The following is a 24,412-nucleotide window of genomic DNA, read 5'->3' as shown; positions in this document are numbered from 1 at the left end:
ACAAGCTCTTGTTATGTACCTGTAGAGAAGACCAGTACAGTGTTGTCCCAGAGGCCGGTCTCCTGCAGTGCCAGCGTAATGTTGCCCACAGCCTCGTCCATGGCGGACACCATACCAGCATACAGCCTGCGGTTTGGGTCCTTTATGAAACTGTAGGGGGCGACGTAGCGCTCTGGAACTTGTAGAGGGGCGTGGACCGCTTGAAGAGCCACGTAGAGGAAGAGGGGCTGCAAGACAGGACAGGACAGGAGAGGACAGGACAGGACAGGAGAGGAGAGGATAGGACAGGAGAGGATAGGACAGGACAGGACAGGACAGGAGAGGACAGGACAGGACAGGACAGGAGAGGACAGGACAGGACAGGACAGGATAGGACAGGACAGGGCAGGACAGGGCAGGAGAGGACAGGAGAGGACAGGACAGGGCAGGAGAGGACAGGACAGGGCAGGAGAGGACAGGACAGGGCAGGAGAGGAGAGGACAGGACAGGGCAGGAGAGGACAGGACAGGACAGGAGAGGACAGGACAAGACGGGGCAGGAGAGGATAGGACAGGGCAGGAGAGGACAGGACAGGGCAGGAGAGGACAGGACAGGGCAGGAGAGGACAGGACAAGACGGGGCAGGAGAGGACAGGACAGGGCAGGAGAGGAGAGGACAGGACAGGACAGGGCAGGAGAGGATAGGACAGGACAGGGCAGGAGAGGACAGGACAAGACGGGGCAGGAGAGGACAGGACAGGGCAGGAGAGGACAGGACAGGGCAGGAGAGGACAGGACAGGACAGGACAGGGCAGGAGAGGATAGGACAGGACAGGGCAGGAGAGGATAGGACAGGACAGGGCAGGAGAGGATAGGACAGGGCAGGAGAGGACAGGACAGGGCAGGAGAGGATAGGACAGGACAGGGCAGGAGAGGACAGGACAGGAGAGGACAGGACAGGGCAGGAGAGGACAGGACAGGGCAGGAGAGGACAGGACAGGACAGGAGAGGACAGGACAGGGCAGGAGAGGACAGGACAGGGCAGGAGAGGACAGGACAGGACAGGATAGGACAGGGCAGGACAGGGCAGGAGAGGATAGGACAGGACAGGACAGGGGAGGAGAGGATAGGACAGGACAGGGCAGGAGAGGACAGGACAGGAGAGGATAGGACAGGACAGGGCAGGAGAGGATAGGACAGGGCAGGAGAGGATAGGACAGGACAGGACAGGACAGGGCAGGAGAGGAGAGGATAGGACAGGACAGGGCAGGAGAGGACAGGACAGGAGAGGATAGGACAGGACAGGGCAGGAGAGGATAGGGCAGGACAGGACAGGACAGGGCAGGAGAGGATAGGACAGGACAGGGCAGGATAGGACAGGACAGGGCAGGACAGGACAGGACAGGACAGGGCAGGACAGGACAGGGCAGGAGAGGATAGGACAGGGCAGGGCAGGAGAGGACAGGGCAGGACAGGGCAGGACAGGGCAGGACAGGGCAGGGCAGGACAGGGCAGGGCAGGGCAGGGCAGGGCAGGGCAGGAGAGGACAGGACAGGGCAGGACAGGGCAGGAGAGGATAGGACAGGGCAGGAGAGGATAGGACAGGACAGGATAGGACAGGACAGGGCAGGACAGGATAGGACAGGACAGGGCAGGACAGGGCAGGAGAGGACAGGACAGGACAGGGCAGGAGAGGACAGGACAGGGCAGGACAGGACAGGACAGGGCAGGACAGGACAGGACAGGGCAGGACAGGACAGGGCAGGACAGGGCAGGGCAGGACAGGGCAGGACAGGGCAGGAGAGGACAGGACAGGGCAGGACAGGGCAGGAGAGGTTAGGACAGGGCAGGAGAGGACAGGACAGGACAGGGCAGGACAGGACAAGACAGGGCAGGAGAACACACACCGGCCATGAACATTATTCGAGTCTCGCTTCATTTTTCAAGGCTACACAGAGGAAGAAGGACAGAAAGAGTGTGTGGGCATGCGTGTGTGTGTGTGTGTGTACCGGTACCTTTTTGGAGTTGTGTTTAGCGATGATGCTGGTAACCCGGTCAGTAAACAGCTGAGTGGAGTAGGTCCCTGTGTATCCCGTAGCAACCTCCTCCCCCTCTCTCAGGTCCAGGGCACAGCGGGTCACGTTCAGGAGAGGGACATGACTGCAGCGCTGGTGACTGAAGTAGTCCTCACTGCCTGTCAAATAGCCTGATGGGGACGGAGTGACAGACACAGGGGGGAGAGGGGGACAAAAGTGGAACAGACAGGTTTAGTCCAATATCTGAAATAATGTAAGACAATAAATACCCTATATTGAGTACATGGTTCAATCTTGATGTACCTGAACTGTTCGCAGTGCTTTCAAGTGTGCAATGGTGTGAATCTGATGTTACACACAGACGTGTGGCGAGCCACATCCTGATGAAGACATAACCGATCATGAGATGTAAGTGAAGTGAAATGGAGGACGGCTCACACGACCGTGTGCAAAAGTGAACGTGTGCGCAAGAATCATTGTTTCTTATTCCCAGTAGCATACCTACGAGAGGCAACATGGTCTGTCTGTGTCTGTGTCTGTCTGTGTCTGTCTGTGTCTGTGTCTGTGTGAGCTGACGACCTACCGGTGTTTCTTATTCCCAGTAGCGTACCTACGAGAGGCAACATGGTCTGTCTGTGTCTGTCTGTGTCTGTGTCTGTGTGTGTCTGTGTCTGTGTGAGCTGACGACCTACCGGTGTTTCTTATTCCCAGTAGCATACCTACGAGAGGCAACATGGTCTGTCTGTGTCTGTCTGTGTCTGTGTCTGTGTGTGTCTGTGTCTGTGTGAGCTGACGACCTACCGGTGTTTCTTATTCCCAGTAGCATACCTACGAGAGGCAACATGGTCTGTCTGTGTCTGTCTGTGTCTGTGTGTGTCTGTGTCTGTGTGAGCTGACGACCTACCGGTGTTTCTTATTCCCAGTAGCATACCTACGAGAGGCAACATGGTCTGTCTGTGTCTGTGTGTGTCTGTGTCTGTGTGAGCTGACGACCTACCGGTGTTTCTTATTCCCAGTAGCATACCTACGAGAGGCAACATGGTCTGTCTGTGTCTGTGTGTGTCTGTGTCTGTGTGAGCTGACGACCTACCGGTGTTTCTTATTCCCAGTAGCATACCTACGAGAGGCAACATGGTCTGTCTGTGTCTGTCTGTGTCTGTGTCTGTGTGTGTCTGTGTCTGTGTGAGCTGACGACCTACCGGTGTTTCTTATTCCCAGTAGCATACCTACGAGAGGCAACATGGTCTGTCTGTGTCTGTCTGTGTCTGTGTGTGTCTGTGTCTGTGTGAGCTGACGACCTACCGGTGTTTCTTATTCCCAGTAGCATACCTACGAGAGGCAACATGGTCTGTCTGTGTCTGTGTGTGTCTGTGTCTGTGTGAGCTGACGACCTACCGGTGTTTCTTATTCCCAGTAGCATACCTACGAGAGGCAACATGGTCTGTCTGTGTCTGTCTGTGTCTGTGTGTGTCTGTGTCTGTGTGAGCTGACGACCTACCGGTGTTTCTTATTCCCAGTAGCATACCTACGAGAGGCAACATGGTCTGTCTGTGTCTGTCTGTGTCTGTCTGTGTCTGTGTGAGCTGACGACCTACCGGTGTTTCTTATTCCCAGTAGCATACCTACGAGAGGCAACATGGTCTGTCTGTGTCTGTGTGTGTCTGTGTCTGTGTGAGCTGACGACCTACCGGTGTTTCTTATTCCCAGTAGCATACCTACGAGAGGCAACATGGTCTGTCTGTGTGTGTCTGTGTCTGTGTGAGCTGACGACCTACCGGTGTTTCTTATTCCCAGTAGCATACCTACGAGAGGCAACATGGTCTGTCTGTGTCTGTGTGTGTCTGTGTCTGTGTGAGCTGACGACCTACCGGTGTTTCTTATTCCCAGTAGCATACCTACGAGAGGCAACATGGTCTGTCTGTGTCTGTGTGTGTCTGTGTCTGTGTGAGCTGACGACCTACCGGTGTTTCTTATTCCCAGTAGCATACCTAAGAGAGGCAACATGGTCTGTCTGTGTCTGTGTCTGTGTGTGTCTGTGTCTGTGTGAGCTGACGACCTACCGGTGTTTCTTATTCCCAGTAGCATACCTACGAGAGGCAACATGGTCTGTCTGTGTCTGTGTCTGTCTGTGTCTGTGTGAGCTGACGACCTACCGGTGTTTCTTATTCCCAGTAGCATACCTAAGAGAGGCAACATGGTCTGTCTGTGTCTGTGTCTGTGTGTGTCTGTGTGTGTCTGTCTGTGTGTGTCTGTGTGTGTCTGTGTGTGTCTGTCTGTGTCTGTCTGTGTGTCTCTGTCTGTGTCTGTCTGTGTGTGTCTGTCTGTGTCTGTGTGTGTCTGTCTGTGTCTGTGTGTGTCTGTCTGTGTGTGTCTGCGTGTGTCTGTCTGTGTCTGTCTGTGTGTGTCTGTCTGTGTCTGTGTGTGTCTGTGTCTGTCTGTCTGTGTCTGTGTGTCTCTGTCTGTGTGTGTCTGTCTGTGTCTGTGTGTGTCTGTCTGTGTCTGTGTGTGTCTGTCTGTGTGTGTCTGTGTGTGTCTGTCTGTGTCTGTCTGTGTCTGTCTGTGTGTGTCTGTGTGTGTCTGTCTGTGTCTGTCTGTCTGTGTGTGTCTGTGTCTGTCTGTGTCTGTGTGAGCTGACTGACCTGTCGGTGTTTCTTATTCCCAGTAGCATACCTAAGAGAGGCAACATGGTCTGTCTGTGTCTGTGTCTGTGTGTGTCTGTGTCTGTGTGAGCTGACGACCTACCGGTGTTTCTTATTCCCAGTAGCATACCTACGAGAGGCAACATGGTCTGTCTGTGTCTGTGTCTGTCTGTGTCTGTGTGAGCTGACGACCTACCGGTGTTTCTTATTCCCAGTAGCATACCTACGAGAGGCAACATGGTCTGTCTGTGTCTGTGTGTGTCTGTGTCTGTGTGAGCTGACGACCTACCGGTGTTTCTTATTCCCAGTAGCATACCTACGAGAGGCAACATGGTCTGTCTGTGTCTGTGTCTGTGTGTGTCTGTGTCTGTGTGAGCTGACGACCTACCGGTGTTTCTTATTCCCAGTAGCATACCTACGAGAGGCAACATGGTCTGTCTGTGTCTGTCTGTGTCTGTCTGTGTCTGTGTGAGCTGACGACCTACCGGTGTTTCTTATTCCCAGTAGCATACCTACGAGAGGCAACATGGTCTGTCTGTGTCTGTGTGTGTCTGTGTCTGTGTGAGCTGACGACCTACCGGTGTTTCTTATTCCCAGTAGCATACCTACGAGAGGCAACATGGTCTGTCTGTGTGTGTCTGTGTCTGTGTGAGCTGACTGACCTACCGGTGTTTCTTATTCCCAGTAGCATACCTACGAGAGGCAACATGGTCTGTCTGTGTCTGTGTGTGTCTGTGTGAGCTGACTGACCTACCGGTGTTTCTTATTCCCAGTAGCATACCTACGAGAGGCAACATGGTCTGTCTGTGTCTGTGTGTGTCTGTGTCTGTCTGTGTCTGTGTGAGCTGACGACCTGGTGTTTCTTATTCCCAGTAGCATACCTACGAGAGGCAACATGGTCTGTCTGTGTCTGTGTCTGTCTGTGTCTGTGTGAGCTGACTGACCTACCGGTGTTTCTTATTCCCAGTAGCATACCTAAGAGAGGCAACATGGTCTGTCTGTGTCTGTGTCTGTGTGTGTCTGTGTGTGTCTGTGTGTGTCTGTCTGTGTGTGTCTGTGTGTGTCTGTCTGTGTCTGTCTGTGTGTCTCTGTCTGTGTCTGTGTCTGTCTGTGTCTGTGTGTGTCTGTCTGTGTCTGTGTGTGTCTGTCTGTGTGTGTCTGCGTGTGTCTGTCTGTGTCTGTCTGTGTGTGTCTGTCTGTGTCTGTGTGTGTCTGTGTCTGTCTGTCTGTGTCTGTGTGTCTCTGTCTGTGTGTGTCTGTCTGTGTCTGTGTGTGTCTGTCTGTGTCTGTGTGTGTCTGTCTGTGTGTGTCTGTGTGTGTCTGTCTGTGTCTGTCTGTGTCTGTCTGTGTGTGTCTGTGTCTGTCTGTCTGTGTGTGTCTGTCTGTGTGTGTCTGTCTGTCTGTCTGTGTCTGTGTGAGCTGACGACCTGGTGTTTCTTATTCCCAGTAGCATACCTAAGAGAGGCAACATGGTCTGTCTGTGTCTGTGTCTGTGTGTGTCTGTGTCTGTGTCTGCTGACGACCTGTCGGTGTTTCTTATTCCCAGTAGCATACCTGTGAGGCAACATGGTCTGTCTGTGTCTGTGTCTGTCTGTGTCTGTGTGAGCTGACGACCTACCGGTGTTTCTTATTCCCAGTAGCATACCTACGTCTGGCAACATGGTCTGTCTGTGTCTGTGTGTGTCTGTGTCTGTGTGAGCTGACTGTCCTGTCTGGTGTTTCTTATTCCCAGTAGCATACCTCGAGAGGCAACATGGTCTGTCTGTGTCTGTCTGTGTCTGTGTGTGTCTGTGTCTGTGTGTCTGTGACCTACTGTGTTTCTTATTCCCAGTAGCATACCTACGAGAGGCAACATGGTCTGTCTGTGTCTGTCTGTGTCTGTCTGTGTCTGTGTGTGCTGTCTGTCCTGTGGTGTTTCTTATTCCCAGTAGCATACCTGTCGAGAGGCAACTGGTCTGTCTGTGTCTGTGTGTGTCTGTGTCTGTGTGAGCTGTCTGACCTGGTGTTTCTTATTCCCAGTAGCATACCTGTCTGGCAACATGGTCTGTCTGTGTGTGTCTGTGTCTGTGTGAGCTGTCTGTCTGACCTACCGGTGTTTCTTATTCCCAGTAGCATACCTACGAGAGGCAACATGGTCTGTCTGTGTCTGTGTGTGTCTGTGTGAGCTGACGACCTACCGGTGTTTCTTATTCCCAGTAGCATACCTACGAGAGGCAACATGGTCTGTCTGTGTCTGTGTGTGTCTGTGTCTGTCTGTGTCTGTGTGTCTGTCTGTCCTGTCGGTGTTTCTTATTCCCAGTAGCATACCTAAGAGAGGCAACATGGTCTGTCTGTGTCTGTGTCTGTGTGTGTCTGTGTCTGTGTGAGCTGTCTGACCTGTCGGTGTTTCTTATTCCCAGTAGCATACCTACGAGAGGCAACATGGTCTGTCTGTGTCTGTGTCTGTCTGTGTCTGTGTGAGCTGACGACCTACCGGTGTTTCTTATTCCCAGTAGCATACCTAAGAGAGGCAACATGGTCTGTCTGTGTCTGTGTGTGTGTGTCTGTGTGTGTCTGTGTGTGTCTGTCTGTGTGTGTCTGTGTGTGTCTGTCTGTGTCTGTCTGTGTGTCTCTGTCTGTGTCTGTCTGTGTGTGTCTGTCTGTGTCTGTCTGTGTCTGTCTGTGTCTGTGTGTGTCTGTCTGTGTGTGTCTGTCTGTGTCTGTCTGTGTCTGTCTGTGTGTGTCTGTCTGTGTCTGTGTGTGTCTGTGTCTGTCTGTCTGTGTCTGTGTGTCTCTGTCTGTGTGTGTCTGTCTGTGTCTGTGTGTGTCTGTCTGTGTCTGTGTGTGTCTGTCTGTGTGTGTCTGTGTGTGTCTGTCTGTGTCTGTCTGTGTCTGTCTGTGTGTGTCTGTGTCTGTCTGTCTGTGTGTGTCTGTCTGTGTGTGTCTGTCTGTGTGTGTCTGTCTGTGTGTGTCTGTCTGTGTGAGCTGACGACCTACCGTGTGTTTCTTATTCCCAGTAGCATACCTACGAGAGGCAACATGGTCTGTCTGTGTCTATGTGTGTCTGTCTGTGTGTGTCTGTGTGTGTCTGTCTGTGTCTGTCTGTGTGTCTCTGTGTGTCTGTCTGTGTCTGTGTGTGTCTGTCTGTGTGTGTCTGCGTGTGTCTGTCTGTGTCTGTCTGTGTGTGTCTGTCTGTGTCTGTCTGTATCTGTGTGTGTCTGTCTGTGTCTGTGTGTGAGCTGACGACCTACCGTGTGTTTCTTATTCCCAGTAGCATACCTACGAGAGGCAACATGGTCTGTCTGTGTCTGTCTGTATCTGTGTGTGTCTGTGTGTGTGTCTGTGTCTGTCTGTCTGTGTCTGTGTGTGTCTGTGTCTGTCTGTGTCTGTGTGTGAGCTGATGACCTACCGTGTGTTTCTTATTCCCAGTAGCATACCTACGAGAGGCAACATGGTCTGTCTGTATCTGTGTGTGTCTGTGTGTGTGTATGTGTCTGTCTGTGTCTGTCTGTGTCTGTCTGTGTGTCTGTCTGTGTCTGTGTGTGAGCTGACGACCTACCGTGTGTTTCTTATTCCCAGTAGCATACCTACGAGAGGCAACATGGTCTGTCTGTGTCTGTCTGTATCTGTGTGTGTCTGTGTGTGTGTCTGTGTCTGTCTGTCTGTGTCTGTGTGTGTCTGTGTCTGTCTGTGTCTGTGTGTGAGCTGATGACCTACCGTGTGTTTCTTATTCCCAGTAGCATACCTACGAGAGGCAACATGGTCTGTCTGTATCTGTGTGTGTCTGTGTGTGTGTATCTGTCTGTCTGTGTCTGTGTGTGTCTGTGTGTGTGTCTGTGTCTGTCTGTGTCTGTCTGTGTCTGTGTGTGAGCTGACGACCTACCGTGTGTTTCTTATTCCCAGTAGCATACCTAAGAGAGGCAACATGGTCTGTCTGTGTCTGTGTGTCTGTGTGTGTCTGTGTGTGTGTGTGCGTGTGTGAGCTGACGACCTACCGAAATAGGAGTCGAACCCTCTGCGTGTTGGCAGGCAGTCTTTGCGGTACATGCCCAGGTGCCACTTTCCCACCATGTGGGTGGCATAGCCTGTCTCTCTCATCAGCTGTGGCAGCAGCTTCTCATCCAGAGGGACACAGTAGGGCTGACATGGCCAGATGATCTGGTGCTGCATGCCTGTGTGGATCTGACAATTCAAAGCCACAGGCTTAGATAGACATCACATTATTGTGTCTGTTCTATTATGGCGTCTGCGAGAGCTTGGCAGTGCCATTGAGGCCAACTCCATTTTGAAATAGTCAATTTTATTATTTTACTACTTGTAAGAGTTAGCAAACAAACTTGTTGTTTGCAGTGGCGTAGGTAAAAAATACTTTAAAGTACTACTTAAGTCGTTTTTTGGGGTAACATACTTCACTACATTCCTAAAGAAAATAAATGTACTTTTTACTCCATACATTTTCCCTGAAACCCAAAAGTACTTGTTACATTTTGAACGCTTAGCAGGACAGGAAATGGTCCAATTCACTCACTTATCAAGAGAACATCCCTGGTCATCCCTACTGCCTCTGATCTGGCGGACTCACTAAACACAGAACATCCCTGGTCATCCCTACTGCCTCTGATCTGGCAGACTCACTAAACAGAGAACATCCCTGGTCATCCCTACTGCCTCTGATCTGGCGGACTCACTAAACACAGAACATCCCTGGTCATCTCTACTGCCTCTGATCTGGTGGACTCACTCAACACAGAACATCCCTGGTCATCCCTACTGCCTCTGATCTGGAGGACTCACTAAACAGAGAACATCCCTGGTCATCCCTACTGCCTCTAATCTGGTGGACTCACTAAACAGAGAACATCCCTGGTCATCCCTACTGCCTCTGATCTGGAGGACTCACTCAACACAGAACATCCCTGGTCATCCCTACTGCCTCTAATCTGGTGGACTCACTAAACAGAGAACATCCCTGGTCATCCCTACTGCCTCTGATCTGGCGGACTCACTAAACAGAGAACATCCCTGGTCATCCCTACTGCCTCTGATCTGGCGGACTCACTAAACAGAGAACATCCCTGGTCATCCCTACTGCCTCTGATCTGGCGGACTCACTAAACACACATGCTTCTTATGTAAATGATGTTCGAGTGTGCTCCTGGCTATACGCAAAATAGAAAAACAAGAAAATGGTGCCGTCGGTTTGCTTAATATAAGGAATTTGAAAACATTTATACTTTTACTTTTGACACTTAAGTATTTGAGCAATTGCATTTACTTTTGATACTAACGTACATTTTAAACCAAATAGTATTTCAAGCCATTTTCCTCAAGTATGACAATTGGGTGCTTTCTCCATCACTGGTTATAAAGGTATAAAGGTTGGAGATTTACTGCCACCTGCAGTTATGAAATGTTTGCAGCGAGTAGAATTCATTGGCCGATCCCCCCTGATGATCCAGATAAAATCATGTGATCCTTCCTTAACCAGTGGCATCCTGTCATTCAGGGCACCTGTTTTGAGCCACACATTTTTAGCCCTGTTTTGCATGTTATTTTGGCATTAATACGTGTCACATATCAGTCTTGAGTAAGGCAGCTGCAAAAGGTAGGTGTTTCAGCCTAGTTCTTTCTGTGTGGGTGGGGCAGCCAGCGGAAAATACGGAGCGTAGGTGTTGGTAATGTTCTCTAGTTGTGCCGTGATTGGCTCAGCGCTCTGTCACTCATGGGGACACTACGTCACCACCGAGTCTTAACGGTAGAGCTCGAAAATTCAAGCCCCCTGGGCGCTGCCATAGAGTTACATTAAAGTGCCCATCCAAGAAGGCTCAATGTAAAATAACGTCAAATCACGTCATATTTACAGTAGCTTTGATTGGATTGATCATGTCAACATCATACTTTCAAAATCTTAGCTAGCAGACATCTCCTGGCAAATTATTTTTAATCCTTGTCAGAAGAAGAGAAATCGTAGATAAAATGTATCGTTGCTCATCGGCCATTGGAATCAAACATTACACAACAAGTTGGAAATCGCAAAGTCAACAATGAGTGGTTTGGAAGGAATCCGTGGCTAACTGCAAGCACTGAAAAGCAATCACTAGCCTGCTATTCAGTGGAGTGTCTGTGTGGTCCCAAGTCTGGGTTTAAGGGACTCTTTTCCAAGCTTAAAATGATAAACATTCAACATTGGCCATGCTGTTAATGAAGAATGATTTGTGCCGCGCTCAAAACAACTGGAAACTCTGAACTGGGAAATCTGACTTCAGTGAGTTCAAGACAACTGGGAACTCGGGTAAAATGAGCTCCGACTGGGAAGATATGTTTTGAACGGTCACTCAACTCAGAATTGTAAATCCAGAACCCGGGCCTCTTTGTAGAGCTTCGACCTGAGATCACTGACGTCGTCGTGATTCAACCTGGTTTTTCTTCCAGAGTTCCCAGTTGTCTTGAAAGCACCCTAAATCCAGAGAATGACAGACTTTGATGAAAAAAAGTTTGCCCACCAAAGGACAGCCGCACCACCTTCCAGTTCAAGTGAGCACAGCACAAGGTGAGTCCAAAATTGTACTGTATGCTCTTGCATAAATGTTGCAATACGCCAGGGAGATACGCATACAGTTTGATGGATACGTTCGATAAATCCAATGTTTTCGCCACACAGAACGCACTGCAACTGTGCTGCAAGGCAATGCTGCAAGGCAAACGCGGCGTTCCATTGGAAGTTAATGTACTTCTGGTTGACCAAAACGCAATAACACTGTCGGTGTGATTGAGGCGTAAGGATGGTTTTGGGAAACAGCTCAGAGATGTAACAATGCTCCGACACTCAACAAAAATGAGGGGTTCAACAAGGGTTCTTCTAAGATCCTCAGGTCTTCGAAGAACCTTAGGGTTCTTGGCACTGAAAAGGTTCTTCCAAGAATCCCATAGGAGGTGGGGTTCATCGAGGAACCTTTGTTGGTGAGGGTTCTTGCAGGAACCTAACTGCCAGACTGAAACCTTTGGATTTGAATTTGATAGGACAGCAGGTGCAGGTACTTAACTGAAAAATGTAAAAGATCTCCTCAATTTAAAGTAAGGTTGTTCCTTCTATGATCTAAATTGATATTGTTTTGTGATGATACCATCCATCTTTTCATATTTGTGCAGATCTTTCTAAAACAGAAAATGGACACAACTCAATGGATATCAATCAACAAAGAGGTAAGAATATGTAGGCTATAAGAACACGTTGAAGGCTGGCTGTATTGGGTGCAGATGACTGAACTGCTCACCTTTGTGTCTGCAGGTATACAGACAAGTAGACATACAAAAGGTATGTCAATTGGTATGTTATGCAGATCACATTACCATCCACCTCCCTTAATTTGTCAATGAATATCCCATAGGCCTCTACATTATGGACATAGTATATGTATGAAAACCATTATCAAAAAGTTTTTTTTAATTCACATTTACCAAAAAAAACCAAGGTATGAATTCTGTCGTGTGCGTGTTTTGTTAATCATCTGTATAATTACTATTTTTGGATTCACAGACTTCACCCTCCCTACACCTCTGATGAATATAACAGGAGACCTGTTTGATCACCATGCACTGGAAGATCATTCTGACTATGGATACTGAGAACGTCAACACCCCAGAGGATATATCCATCGGACTTGGGGTTCTGCTGGGAGTTTACCTCATATTTGGATTTTTAAATTCTGCTTTGCCACTAAAATCGTAATAAAACACTGAGAACTAAAATATAGTGTTATTGTTGTTGTGTGTATTGTTAATAATCAGGGGAGGGGAGGAGAGTTCAAAAATGTACCTCAAAAGGTCATTTGATGATCCATTAAAAGGGTTTCTTTGAAGAACTTATCGGAGTTCCCCCACAGTTCAATTTGAAGAACCCCTAAAGGATACGCCAGGAACCTTTTTTAGAGTGTACGAAGGTTCTAACAATAAACGTAGCATTAAGATGCTTTTGAGAAACTGGGGCCTGTTGTTTACGAAGTGTGTGACGAATACAATTTTATTTTATTTGAATAGCTCAGCCTTTCCAACATAGTGTAGCCTACAAACAGTGGTGGAAAAAGTACCCAATTGTCATACTCAAGTAAAATAAAATATACTTTAATATAAAATGTCTCAAGTAAGTGCATTTTTATTTACGGACAGGCAGGGGCACACTCCCAACACAGACATAATTTACAAACGACGCGTTTGCGTCCACCAGAGGCAGTAGGGATGACCAGGGATGTTCTCTTCATAAGTGCGTGAAATGGACCATTTTGCTGTTCTGTTAAGCATTCCAAATGTAACGTGTAAGCCTACTTTTGGGTGTCAGGGAAAACGTGTGGAGAAAAAAAAAGTACTTTTACATTTAATTTTAGGAATGTTTTGGAGTAACGGTTTTTAGTTAAGTACTTTACACCACTGCCTACACACAGGGGTGTCTCACCTGATATCTTCCGGTCATAAATTGGTTCCTGGAAGGTGTACATAAAGGCTGAACGTAGTAATTCTCCAGCCGGACACCTTTAGCCGACAGTTTGTCCAGATTCGGCGTCTTGATCTCTGAACCGTGGTATCCAACATCATTCCAGCCGAAGTCGTCAGCTAGAATGAATACTATGTGCGGCGGCTGTTTACCCTCTAAAAACAGGGGGCATGACAGCAAGATAATTGCAGTGGCAATCATACAACTCAATGTTACAGGAAACATTGTCCCCCTTCCTCAAATCGAAGACCTCGAAAGAAATTATACTATTCATGTAAACAAGGAAGTACTAGAGCAGTACAGATCTACAGTATCTGCAACGCCTGAACGGCAGTCGAAAGCATGATTCAGAAAGGTAATGTAGTTTATTTAATTAAAAAAGCAACAAATCACAAGATGTGTTGATGAGGAAATGCACGCGCAATATTGTTTCGCTGTCTTCCAGGTTGAATATTTTTAACTTCCTAGACAGTAACCAATCAGATGACTGCCGGTCACATGAGTAAGTGTCTTTATATGGGCATATGAGTCACACGCCTCAATGTATTGTCTAGCAAGCACACTAAAAAGAAAAGGTCCCTGGAGTATCAAATCAAAACTGTGGGGGAACCCCTAAGTGAATAACCTTATTTTATTATTAATAATAATACGCAGTATAATAACAAAAATAACAATATTTTTTGTTCTCAGTTTTTATTATGGTTTTAGTGCAAAGCAGATTTTAAAAAATCCAAATAGGAGGTAAACTCCCATTAGAGCCCCAAGCCCAATGGATATATCCTCTGGCGTCCATAATGTAGAGGCCTATGGGATAGTCATTGACGAGGTATGGAAGGAGGATGGTAATGTGATCTGCATAACATACCAATTGACCTACTTTTGAACTCCTCCTTGTCTGTATACCTACAGACACAAAAGTGAGCAGTTCAGTAATCTGTACCCAATACAGTCAGCCTTCAACATGTTCTTATAGCCTACATATTCTTACCTCTTTGTTGATTGATATCCATTGAGTTTTCTGTTTTAGAAAGATTTGCACAAATATGAAAAGATAGATGGTATCATCATAAAACAACATCAATGAACAAACCTTACCGTATTTTACTTGAGTATGACAATTGGGTACTTTTTCCACCACTGTTTGTAGGCTACACTATGTTGGAAAGGCTGAGCTATTCAAATGAAATTAAATTGTATTCGTCACACACTTCGTAAACAACAGGCCCCAGTTTCTCAAAAGCATCTTAATGCTACGTTTATTGTCAGAACCTTCGTACACTCTAAAAAAGGTTCCTGGCGTATCCTTTAGGGGTTCTTCAAATTTAACTGTGGGGGAACCCCTATAAGTTCTTCAAAGAAACCCTTTAGATCATAGAAGGAACAACCTTACTTTAAATTGAGATCTTTACATTTTTCAGTTAAGTACCTGCACCTGCTGTCCTATCAAATTCAAATCCAAAGGTTTCAGTTGGGCAGTTAGGTTCTTGCAAGAACCCTCACCAACAAAGGTTCCTCGATGAACCCCACCTCCTATGGGGTTATTGGAAGAACCTTTTGGGGGCCATGTTCAGTGCCAAGAACCCTAAGGTTCTTCAAATAATTTTGATGCTCTTAGAATGCTCTTAGAATGCTCTTAGATGCTCTTAGAAGAACCCTTGTTGATTTATTTTATTTGTTGAACCCCACATTTTTAGAGTGTAGGACTTTCTGGGAGTGGTCTGAGTGGGGAGGGGGAAACTGAGAGGTTTGGAACTCTGTTTCAAGTAATTTACCGCCTGGTGATGTCACCAAGCAGGTCAAAACTCCATCCCACCACAACAGGCCGAAAGACCTTTCAAAAAACTCTTAAGCTTTCAAGTGACTTTCCCTTCGTGTCCATCTCCAGAGCCATGCTCCAGCAGGGTCGTTTGAGTGGACGGGATTTAGCATAAAGACACACCTTTCCCAGAAGGCCAGCCCAAAGCGGCTCAGGGCTCAACAGTTGGGACTAGTTACCACAGACACAAAGTAATAAACCCTGCCTATTTCTACAATTTATGTTCCTAAAAATTTTATTTTAAACCTAACCTTAACCCCTACATCAACCACACTGCTAACCTTATGCCTAACCCTACTAACCTTAAATTTAGACCAAAATGCACATATTTGTTTTCATGAATTTTTACAATATAGCCAATTTGGACTTTTTGCATGTGCTATCTAGTGGAAACCAAGGTTCAACCCCCTTGTTTTCGTTCAAAGTGAAAAATCTGCTTTAAGGTTAAGGCTAGGGGCATTTCTATATAGACTTTTCACATTTTTGGGATAATTCCACAAAATGAGTCCTTTTTGCTTGCCTTTGATATTGAAGTAGAAATTGTGCATCAGTATTTAATTTAAAAGCCTGTTATATGAAATGAAGTGCCCTTTAACATGCACCACATAGATTTATTGACTATTTAAAAATAAATACACTACTGTTCAAATTTTGGGGTCACTTAGAAATGTCCTTGTTTTTGAAAGAAAAACACTTTTTTTTTCTCCATTTAAAATAACATCAAATTGATCAGAAATACAGTGTAGACATTGTCAATGTTGTAAATTACTATTGTAGCTGGAAACGCTAGATACATTTTTTTTTTAAACGGAATATCTAGAGGCCCATTATCAGCAACCGTCACTCCTGTGTTCCAATGGCACGTTGTGTTAGCTAAACCAAGTTTATAATTTTAAAAGGCTAATTGTTCATTTAGAAAATCATTTTGCAATTATGTTGGCACAGCTGAAAACTGTTGTCCTGATTTAAAGAAGCAATAAAACTGGCCTTCTTTAGACTAGTTGAGTATCTGGAGCAACAGCATTTGTGAATTCGATTACAGGCTCAAAATGGCCAGAAACAAAGAACTTTCTTCTGAAACTCGTTAGTCTATTGTTGTTCTGAGAAATTAATGCTATTCCATGTGAGAAATTTCCAAGAAACTGAAGATCTCATACAAAGCTGTGTGCTGCTCCCTTCACAGAACAGCGCAAACTGGCTCTAACCAGAATAGAAAGAGGAGTGGGAGGCCCCGGTGTACAACTGATTGCAAAAGGGTTTTCTAATAATCAATTAGCCTTTTTAAAATGATAAACTTGGATTAGCTAACACAATGTGTCATTGGAACACAGGAGTGATGGTTGCCGATAATGGGCCTCTGTACACCAAATGTATGTAGGTATTCCATTAAAAATCTGTCGTTTCCAGCTACAATAGTAATTTACAACATTAAGAATGTCGACATTGTATTTCTGATAAATGTTATGTTATTTTAATGGACAAATAATGAGCTTCTCTTTCAACAACAAGGACATTTCTAAGTGATCCCAAACTTTTGAACGGTAGTGTATATAAATAAGAACTTTCTAAATAGCCAAAATTCAGCACTTTGTCCCGCTGTGCACCCTCTGTGAATTTCCAGAAGATTTTAACCCACTTACTCCCCAAATTTCACAATTTTTCAATAAAAAATAAATAAATTCTGCAGCATTGATGGTCCCCAAAAACACAATGGCCTCCATCAAGTTGAAGAAGTTGGGAACCAACAAGACTCTTCCTAGAGCTGGCTGCCAGCCAAACTGATCAATCGGGGGAGAAGGGCCTTGGTCAGGGATGTGACCAAGAAGCCGATGGTCACTCTGACAGAGCTCCAGAGTTCCTCTGTGGAGATGGGAGAACCCACTCTGAAGTCTCTAAAACTGGTTAAATCGTGTCTGTGGCTATAACATAACGTGTTTAGGAGTAAAAATCCCTCGAAAAACTGTTCTCCAAAAACACAAAAAATATATTAATCCGCCAGTCAATGTATTGTTTAAGGCGACTGCAAATACATGAAGATGCCCTGTAAACGCCTACAGCTTCCACACGATGTCGCCAGTGCTGGCATTTCTAGCAGACTTAATCCTTGGTTGTATGACGTTTTGGCCTTTCCTGTTTTAGTCTCTCAACAGGTTTGTTAAAATGTTGTTAAAATGGAAATACCTAAAGTTGGTTTAGAAAAGTAGTTTGAAGTGTTTTGTAAAAGTTTATAGGCAACTTTTGTAATTTTAAAAAGTGACGTTGCGTCTTGTAAAAGGGAATATTCCTGGATCAGACCGGTCTAAGGAAAACGACATTTTGGCTATACAATGACGGATTTAATCGGGAAAAAGACCCAATTGTGATGTTTATGGGATATATAGGAGTGCCAAGAAAGAAGCTCGTCAAAGGTAATGAATGTTTTATATTTTATTTCTGCGTTTTGGGTAGCGCCGGCTACCGCAAAATCTGTCGTTTTAGGTGACGTTTTAGGTGACGTTCCTGTACTTTGGGGGTGCATGCTATCAGATAAAAGCTTTCACCGAAAAGCATTTTACAAATCTGACTTGGTGGCTAGATTCACAACGAGTGTAGCTTTAATTCAGTACCTTGCGTGTGTTTTAATGAAAGTTTGATTTTTATCAAAAACTATACGTGGCGCTCTTGAAATTTCCACTGATTTGATCCCCACAGAGGGAGCTAATCCCTAACAAGTTTAAGGCACTGTATAGATAAAGTGACAAGGCAACAGGATAGATAATAGACAGTAGCAGCTGTGTGTGTGTATTTGTGGCGTCAGTATGCATGTGTATGCATTGTGTGTGTGTGTGTGTCTGTGTTGGGATGTCAGTGTAAGTACAGTATGAATGAGTGTGTGGGTAGTCCAATGTGTGTGTATAGAGTCAGTGCAAGAGCTAGTGCAAAAACGGGTCAATGAAGGTCCGTATAGCCATTTGATTAGCTCTAAAGCAGTTGTTTATCAGTCTTATGGCTTGCAGGTAAAAGCTGTTCAGGGTCCTGTTGATTCCAGACTTGGTGCACTGGTATCGCTAGCCGTAAGGTAGCAGAGAGAATAGTCTATGACTTGGGTGGCTGGAGTGTTTTGACAATTTTTGGGGCCTTTCTCTGACACCGCCTGGTATAATAATAATAATAATAATAATATATGCCATTTAGCAGACGCTTTTATCCAAAGTGACTTACAGTCATGTGTGCATACATTCTAGAGGTCCTGGATGCCAGGGAGCCTGTAATCCATGACTTGTGGTATGTACGTGCTGTCACTGTGGGAACAACATTGTCAATGCACTTATTAATGAAGCCGGTGACTGATGTGGTAAATTCCTCAATGTTATCGGATGAATCCCGGAACACATTCCGCTGTGCAAAACAGTCCTGTAGCTTAGCATCCGCTTAGTCGGACCACTTCCGTATTGAGCGCATCACTGGTACTTCCTGTTTGAGTTTTTGCTTGTAAGCAGGGATCAGGAGGGTAGATTTATGGTATGATTTGCCAAAGGGAGGGTGAGGAAAGAACTTGTATGCGTTTCTTTGTGTGGAGTCAAGGTGATCTAGAGGTTTTTTTTAGTCTCTAGTTGCACAGGTGACATGCTGGTAAAAATTAAGTAAAACAGATTTCAATTTTCCTGCATTAAAATCACCGGCCAGAAAAAAATGTTGCCTCTGAGTGTGCATTTCCTTGTGGCCCTATACTGCTCGCAGAGTGCGGTCTTCGTGCCAACATTGGTTTGTGGTGGTAAAAAGACAGCTACTAAAAATATAGTATGGTCTGCAGCTTATCATGAGGTATTCTAACTCGGGTGAGTAAAAACTCTAGACATCCGTAACATTGGAGATTGCACACCAGCTTTTGTTACCAGGGCATCAGGTAGTAAATGGCACGACAGCCAGGTTGGAGTTTGCCAAAATGTACCAAAAGGACTCTCCTGAATGCCAAGCATCACGTCTGGAGGAAACCTGGCACCATCCCTACGGTAAAGCATGGTGGTGGCAGCATCACAGTGGGGATGTTTTTCAGTGGTAGGGACTGGGAGACTAGTCAATATGGAGGGAAAGATGAACAGAGCAAAGTACAGAGAGATCCTTGATGAAAACCTGCTCCAGTGTATTTAGGACCTCAGACTGGGGTGAAGGTACACCTTCCAACGGGACAACGACCCTAAGCACACAGCCAAGTCATCACAGGAGTGGCTTCGGGACAAGTCTCTGAATGTCCTTGAGTGGCCCAGCCAGAGCCTGGACTTAAACCCAATCGGGTGAGCAAAAACTCAAGACATCCTTAACATTAGAGATTGCACACCAGCTTTTGTTACCAGGGCATCAGGTAGCCTAGCGGTTAGAGGGCTGGGCCAGTAACCAAAAAGTCGCTGGTTCGGATACCCGAGCCGAATAGGTGAAAATCTGCCGATGTGCTCTTGAGGAAGGCACTTAACCTTAACTTGCTCTTTGGGCACCGTACTACTATGGCTGACCATGTAAAACAGCACATTTCACTGCACCTATCCAATGTTTTATTTGATCATTTTTTAAACAAAGGAACACGCCCCTCCCCCACTCGCCTTACCCGATTCTGCCGTCCGATCTTAACGATGCATCGATAAAACCAGCGAGTTGTATATCCATGTCCTCGTTCAGCCGTGACTCCGATAAACATAGGATGTTGCAGTTTTTTTCAGGTTCCGTTGATAGGATAGTCTCGAACAGCGCTCATCTGACTGCACGTTTGCCAAAAAAAACAGGCGGTCTACTTGCTCGCCGAGGTTGTCTCGTCATGACGCCGCCTCGCTTTCCTCGTTTCGCCGCCGCTTCCTCTGCCGAGTCCCAGGGCATCAGGGCCTGGTCCGGCGTACGCAGAATGCTCCGAGCTGCCGACTCATTGAAGTAGAAATGTTAATCCAAATGGAGGTTAGTGATCCCTGCTCTGACGTCCAGAAGCTGTTTTCAGGTCATAGGAAAGGATGGTGGAAACATTGTGTACAAAAATATTAAGGCGTAAAATATATATTTAAAAAAACACTAAATAAGTGAATTGGTCTGGAGCCCTTAAGACAGCAGCTATCCACTGCAGCGCCCTCATTTTTAAACTCGTTCCACCATAGGTATGGCTACCTCTTGGGCACTGTTCTAAGGCATCTCCTTACAGGAGATTTGCGTTATGGCATGTTAGGCCACCCCTCATACGCTTAAAAGGTATTTATTTACCAGTTGGTGCTCAGTCTCGGCGCCTCTGAGGAGTGATGTTTTTGGGACTAACCTGGCTATGGAGAGCATTTCTGCAATACAGGTGTTGGCCATATCCTAATGTGAGACATTGGAACAAGCATTTGGAATAGAACTCGGGGTTACACCTCGTTTCCCTGTTCGCAAGAGAGGCATGCTTGAGAATGACCAGAGGGCCAGTCGCTGTGGGATTGGCTCTTCAAGCCCAGTGATCCGCCAAGCGGATCCCAATGTGAGACGTCTCACTAGTAGTATCATAGAACCCGGGGTTACGCAAGTAACTCTGAGTTATGTTATAGTGGAGAGACACTTGTAATACTCAGCCAAGTTAATGTAACCAGTGTGCTTGATGTTGCTCCATACGGCGAGAGGGATGAATTATAGTGTGTGAAATATGCAGAATCATTATAAAACGCACGACGGCACAGGACCAAGCTTACCATTGGCTTTAATTAACCAAAGTTCAAATGTACAGACAATTTGACAAAATAATGTAAACACATTTAGCACAATTTATTTTACATAGTGTTCTTAAAATACTGTTCCTTTTGGTTATCACTGCCCGTTAGCTAGTTAACCTGAGCACAAGGTAGGACAAGCTATCACGTCTGCTATATGCCCACCTTGCTTTTAAGACTGAGGTTTGTACAAAGCATTATCAAAGTTCATTGTCTCTTCTATATAATGTACTGTACAAAACGACTACAGTAGACAGAATCTATTTGTCCGGTTCTGGTTGGGATAGGACAGCTGCACTAACACTTCTACTAAGTCTCTGCTTTTCAACCCCATAAGCATTAATACCTGTCATTTAAAAAAGCTATTTAATTCCTTCACATAAAAACAACTTAAAACACTGCAATACTGAGAGATTAAAATGCCACCTATCAGTAATGCTAAGCAGTTATGGGTTGAATGGTTTCAAGACTCCAACCAAACAATCCGTCCGTGCTAGTATGGACATTGGAAATTGGAACCTAGAGTTGAGCACATTCTGGGTTACTTTGTGTCGGCCTTTAATCTTAACCTTCTTCTGCAGCCGGTTCTTGGTGGGTTAAGTGAGGACCAGTGGCTCCTAGACTACCATGGCAGGGTATGTCCTCCCCAACATCTCCACCTCCACCCTCTGCCCCACAGGACACAGCTCCACTGGCAGATAGGCAAATGCCAGACTCCTCTGGGCGGTGTAGCTGTAGGTCCCTGATGTAGTGTTGCCAACCACCTAGGAGAGAACAGGGCAATAAGCTATATGCTTTTCTATAGGACGGTTGCAGGTACTGTAGGAAAATGCTGGGTGGTGTAGAGTTTAGAAACAATTATTAAAGTGTCACTCCACAATGATACAATTATTGACAATACATATTACGCACTAAAAAAAAAACACATTGTGAAACATCTATAATGCATTCCATCATCTGCATTGTTGGTAACACTGTTGGTGTAAGTGAAAGCCTCTGTTGTGTTGCCTCTTTACCACCGGGCGCACACAGACAGCTCACACACACAGCTCACACACACAGCTCACACACACAGCTCACCTTGCCGTTGAGCCAGATGGTCCCGTCGACAGCTTCCTCTTCAGACCTTTAGCTTTGATCTCCTGCAGTGCTGTCTTACCGACGAATTCTGCAGGCTGGAGACAGGAAGAGTGGTGTGTGTGTGTGTGTGTGTGTGTGTGTGTGTGTGTGTGTGTGTGTGTGTGTGTGTGTGTGTGTGTGTGTGTGTGTGTGTGTACTGTATTTAAACATAGCATTTATTAAAGAATACAGGTGTGTAGGAGAATTAGGATACTGGCTACATGGCCACAATTTCACAACATCTAAACATAACCCACCTGGTTTGAATATGAACACCTCTACTTGAACCCACAGACGGTGACTGACTGGTGAGAGAGTAACAATGTCTACCTTGTTGAGATTGATGAAGTAGTCCAGACCAGCTTCCAGAGGGTTGGTGTCAAAGTTCATCTGATTAAAAAAAAACATCCCGTCAATCCATACCGCATGAGAGTACGTGTGTGTGTACCTCTGCACCCCAGCCCCTAAAGCCCTTCTCCAGTCGTAGTGATGACATGGCGTAGGTACCAAAGTTGTCGATTCCCTCATCCTGTCCTGCCTCCATGATAGCAAGGTACACCGCTGCCATGTCCTTCGGAGGTAGATACAGCTCCCAGCCCAACTCGCCTGAAACACACGCAGTCAGTTACGCTGTACATGCTACACATGTACTCTTGAACAGTTGTAAGCCAACACACACACACACACACACACACACACACACACACACACACACACACACACACACACACACACACACACACACACACACACACACACACACACACACACACACACACACACACACACACACCTGTGTAGGAGATCCTGGTAGCTCTGAGGTTGATGCCAGCCAGTTGAAGGGGTTTTTGCAGTGGAGTAACTTGAGGCCTGCATCACTTATCAAAAAAAGAAAGAAAATGGCAACATTTAATTGAACCTTTTTATTTAACCAAGCAAGTCAGTTCAGAACAAATTCGTATTTACGATGACGGCCTACCCCGGCCAAAACAGGACGACTCTGGGCCAATTGTGCACCTCCCTATAGGACTCCCAATCACGGCTGGATGTGATACAGCCTAGATTCGAACCAGGGACTGTAGTAACTAACGCCTCTTGCACTGAGTTGCAGTGCCTTAGACCACTGCACCACACGGGAGCCGCTCATGTTCTACAGAAAGTCACTCAGGAGGACGTCTCTAGTCTTTGGTCCAGCCACAGCCAACACCCCAATGTCCTCTCTGTCACGTTAGAGATGTCTACGTTATCCCTCCTTCTGTCTCCTATCCACCTGGGGTTAGAGAGGGATCCATAGGGTTATATGGTTAAACTTACAATTTCAAGGAATAGAAACGCCTGCACAATGTCGACTCAATTAATCCACCAATCAAAGTCTCCACTAAGGACTTGATCAGTTGAATCTGGTGTTCTACTGCAGGGCTGGAGCAAAACCATTGACCCACAGGGCCCTTGGTGGAGAAGCCGTAAGGCTGCAGTGCAGATTTCCTGACTGTCAGTGTTCTCCTGATACCACTAGGGGGCGAAATACAATACTAAGCTGTCTCAGGGTGTGTGAGAGAGCTGAATGAATAGGAGATGAATTTGTTTTTTAATGTGCTGTTCCCTATTGGAGCAGAGAGAGGGGGCGTTACATTAACAGCTGCTGTGAGGAGTTGGAGTACAGAGTGTTTTCTATGTGGGTTAGAATAATGTTATATAATGGGATATTGAATCATGTTATATGGGACGGTTTGACTCTACACCTGGCCTGAGCTGCTTAGTCTGTCCGTCTGTCTCTGTGTGTTACCTGAGGTCGTGCAGTTCTGATCCGGTCCTGTGATGAGGAGGAACTCTCCAGGTGCGAGCGGGGTAATGGTGACCTCAGTGTAGACTCTGAGTGGGGGTCGACATGTGGTTGATGTTAATTAGGCCCACTTGACAGGGGAGAGAGAGGAACATAAATATACTTCCTAAGCCCAACAGCCTCAAACAGGCCATTATGTTCAAACTCAACACTGCCACCTGTTGGCAGTATTGAGTTTCATAGAGACTGGGAGTAATACAGTGGTGCAGTGAGTTGTCTATGAGAGTGAATTAGTTTAGCCTGGCGTGAAGCAGTGGCACATTCAGTTTCTCTCACCTTGGGCATAGTGTTGGTGAGATACAGTAAGATGTGATAGAAGAGAACATTGAGTACTAATACAGTGAGTTGTATATAGTGCTTTCCTTACCTTGGGCATAGTGCTTTCCTTACCTTGGGCATAGTGCTTTCCTTACCTTGGGCATAGTGCTTTCCTTACCTTGGGCATAGTGCTTTCCTTACCTTGGGCATAGTGCTTTCCTTACCTTGGGCATAGTGCTTTCCTTACCTTGGGCATAGTGCTTTCCTTACCTTGGGCATAGTGCTTTCCTTACCTTGGGCATCGTGCTTTCCTTACCTTGGGCATCGTGCTTGGGCATCGTGCTTCCTTACCTTGGGCATCGTGCTTTCCTTACCTTGGGCATCGTGCTTTCCTTACCTTGGGCATCGTGTGCTTTCCTTACCTTGGGCATCGTGCTTTCCTTACCTTGGGCATCGTGCTTTCCTTACCTTGGGCATAGTGCTTTCCTTACCTTGGGCATAGTGCTTTCCTTACCTTGGGCATAGTGCTTTCCTTACCTTGGGCATAGTGCTTTCCTTAC

The 24,412-nt window shown here is 46.2% G+C and overlaps 1 protein-coding gene and 1 pseudogene across 1 annotated transcript in view; both read right to left on the bottom strand.

Moving 5' to 3' along the window:
• arsb (arylsulfatase B) overlaps window positions 1–13,598 on the bottom strand; it is a 37,342-nt gene extending 23,744 nt beyond the window's left edge. The window contains exons 1-4 of the mRNA XM_052521417.1: window positions 13,082–13,598; window positions 8,628–8,814; window positions 1,994–2,184; window positions 20–227 (exon numbers count right to left, since the gene is read on the bottom strand). Coding sequence (XP_052377377.1) covers window positions 20–227; window positions 1,994–2,184; window positions 8,628–8,814; window positions 13,082–13,345 — 850 coding nt within the window. The 5' untranslated portion in view covers window positions 13,346–13,598. The remainder of the gene's footprint in view (window positions 1–19; window positions 228–1,993; window positions 2,185–8,627; window positions 8,815–13,081) is intronic.
• A 7,013-nt stretch (window positions 13,599–20,611) lies between these two features.
• LOC118382365 (dimethylglycine dehydrogenase, mitochondrial-like) lies at window positions 20,612–24,212 on the bottom strand (annotated as a pseudogene).
• Between the last annotated feature and the right edge of the window lie 200 nt (window positions 24,213–24,412).

Source organism: Oncorhynchus keta, chromosome 6 (genome assembly GCF_023373465.1).
Source record: "Oncorhynchus keta strain PuntledgeMale-10-30-2019 chromosome 6, Oket_V2, whole genome shotgun sequence".
Classification (NCBI taxonomy): domain Eukaryota; kingdom Metazoa; phylum Chordata; class Actinopteri; order Salmoniformes; family Salmonidae; genus Oncorhynchus; species Oncorhynchus keta.
This window is presented reverse-complemented; position numbering and strand designations above follow the sequence as displayed.